Below are 2,727 nucleotides of genomic sequence, written 5' to 3' on the forward strand. Positions count from 1 at the left end.
GATCTTCTCTCTTATCACTGAGTGCTGCCTGATTCCATGTTAAGCTCAATGACAAGGGACCTCCTTTTTATAGCCGAGTCCGGCGTTCCACATTGAAGTGAATCACTTAGAGAAGCTTTGAAACCCTCAGAAATGTCACCAGCATTACTGAGGTGGGATAATCCACCGCTGAAAAACTTTTTGTGTATGCAAGGCGGGCATGCTAACCATTGCACCACGGTGGCTCCCTACATTAATTTTCTTTTCTTTTTAATGTGGATTTGAAGTTGAAAAGATCCAAAATTTAATATAAGAGAGCTCTCCTATTTAGTTTATTTTTTATTTGTGGTTTTGTCAGCCGGAAATTAGACATTGCAAACTTTTGTAGGTTCTAGGCGTTTGTCTACTGAATTTGCATGTTTTGATTTTTGCGTTATAAATATATATTAGTTTATTCTCACCTAATGTGGGGTTTATTCGAAAAATTTTGAATGCAACGTTTGAATAATCTTTGAATTTTTTTAGTACATTTTATTATTATTATTTTATTTTTTTTTTTTTTTTGAAAACAATACATTTTACATACTACGAATATATGTTTTCAAAATTATTAACTTAGATATAAGGTTTATATATATTATTCTAAATAAAAATTGTATCATGATTTAAAATTTTAACAAAAAAAATAATGATGTGGTCGATTATTCCGAAAGGTATAGGTGAGTGCGGGATGTAAGGTGTGGGCGGACTTGCGGGGCAATTCTGTAAGGTTTTATGGAGTTCGAGTGGTTATGGTAGGGCGGGCGGCTGGGATATAACCTCTTGTCCCTTATTTGGAAGAATGTGTATTAGAGTGGGTAAATTTGTCGTTTAAATGAGACTATATACATTAATTGATACGGACCTGGACAAGGGCAACGGGATGGAACCTCATCTGGGAAACGATTGTGCTGGCTGGTGTATGAGTTGCTCCTGTGTTGCATAAGTGTCACCCTTTCTGCTTCTAGTCTTTCTCTACGTTTCAGAACACGTCACCCAGTATCTCGGCAATCATGATTGATGTCTATATCCGATAAATATAACCTCTCTTTTGTCTTTAAACAATTTATGCACTTGGATACGTTATTATTACACTCTCTATACGAATGGCCAACCTCACTGCATTTAGCACATACTTGATTTTCACTTCTGTAATGTTTCGACGTGTGAGCGAATCCCCAACATTTAAAACATCTTAAAACTTTCAAACTTTCATATACAGGATATCTATATAATTTTCTATTTATCCATAATTTCCTTAAATCCCTCTCCATAATTTCCTTAAATACACAAATTTTCTATCACTCTAATACATGTTCGGCCGATGAACACACTGTGGTGTGTTCCAGTCCATGGTGCTAACCAACTTAACTTCAAGTCTTTAGATTTTTATAGAAGTCTAACAATTTTTTTCCACATCGGGTCATATTTAAAAGTACAGTGGGTGACGGATATAAGAAAGTCGGAAAATCCCGGAATTTTTCTTACAACATATGAGTTTTTTTCTCATAGACAATTATTGCAAATAAGAAAAAGTTTCTTATAAGTAGAGTTGGGCGATCCCGGCTCACTAAAGTGATCGATCTTTTCAGATCCGCTCCTAAAAAAGGAACTAGTTCCATCATTTAGTTCCACAGCTCCTATTGGATCCGGACAAAAAAAAGAAAGAAGAAAAGGATCCCATATATCCGGCATTTTCTTTCAGCTCCCCAAGAAAAAGAGTTCCTAACTCAATAATTGTAAACAAAAAATAAAAATTGCAACGAATTAAATAATTTTTTTGAAAGTTTGTTTTTATTTATTATAACACAGTTTCAGTGACTAAAATTATTTAATATTTCAGAGATCAACATTTTTCTTATAAATATCGAATTTTTTCGTAAATTTTTTTCATTAAAAGTTATTATGTAAATAATCCTTTAAAATTTGCCCTGTCGCCGAAAATATCCTTTCGCACGGTACCGATGTTGCTGATATGTATAATCTTCTCAAAGCGTGTTGGTAAACTCGTGGATATACTTTTTTTCTTTCTTCTCACCACGATAAGGGGTCCGCTGTGCGTTCAATGCAATCTTCATTTAGATATTTGTCAAACTCCTTTATAGCAGCAGCTGTATTATTTTCGGGACATGATACGTTTGCAAAGTTGGTATCATAATAACTCCATACTTTTGAAGAACTTGTTTTTGGAACTTCTAATTCAATGGTGTCATTGCCATCATCGATATTTTGTAATTTTATACGGTTGATTCTATCTCTTAATTGCTTTATAGCCGTCTGATAAGCGCTGTCTGTTTTAAAAGCACGTCTTTTAAATCTTGGATCCGTTAAGGAACCATCTGCATATAGGCAGTTTCGTTCGTACTCTCCAAACCTGGAATTTAATTCTGCTTCTATGACATTGATCATTCTCATTATATTCTCGTTTGTTGAAGTAGAGTTGTTAATGGACCATTCCAAGAGGTTATTGAGAATCATCACTTTTGAAAGGGTGACATTTTTTTCAGCAGATATCTCAACTGTTATTTCATAAAAAGGTTCCAATATTGGTATAACCTCTTTTATGAGATCCCAATCTTGGAAAGATAAAGATAAATCAGGACGTATTAAAGACAAGGTGGTAATAACAGCATCCTTCATAAAATAAATACGTTGTAGCATTTCGTAAGTGGAATTCCACCTGGTTATGACATCTTGTTTCAGCTTCAT

At 34.2% G+C, this 2,727-nt stretch overlaps 1 protein-coding gene across 1 annotated transcript; it reads right to left on the bottom strand.

Annotated features, from left to right (window-relative positions):
* Nucleotides 1-2,052: 2,052 nt before the first annotated feature.
* Nucleotides 2,053-2,727, bottom strand: LOC142228543 (E3 SUMO-protein ligase ZBED1-like). The gene has a single exon (XM_075299002.1). It carries the CDS (start codon nucleotides 2,725-2,727, stop codon nucleotides 2,053-2,055), a length of 675 nt encoding a protein of 224 aa, XP_075155117.1.

The sequence above is a fragment of the Haematobia irritans genome, chromosome 1 (assembly GCF_050003625.1).
Source record: "Haematobia irritans isolate KBUSLIRL chromosome 1, ASM5000362v1, whole genome shotgun sequence".
In the NCBI taxonomy this organism is placed as follows: domain Eukaryota; kingdom Metazoa; phylum Arthropoda; class Insecta; order Diptera; family Muscidae; genus Haematobia; species Haematobia irritans.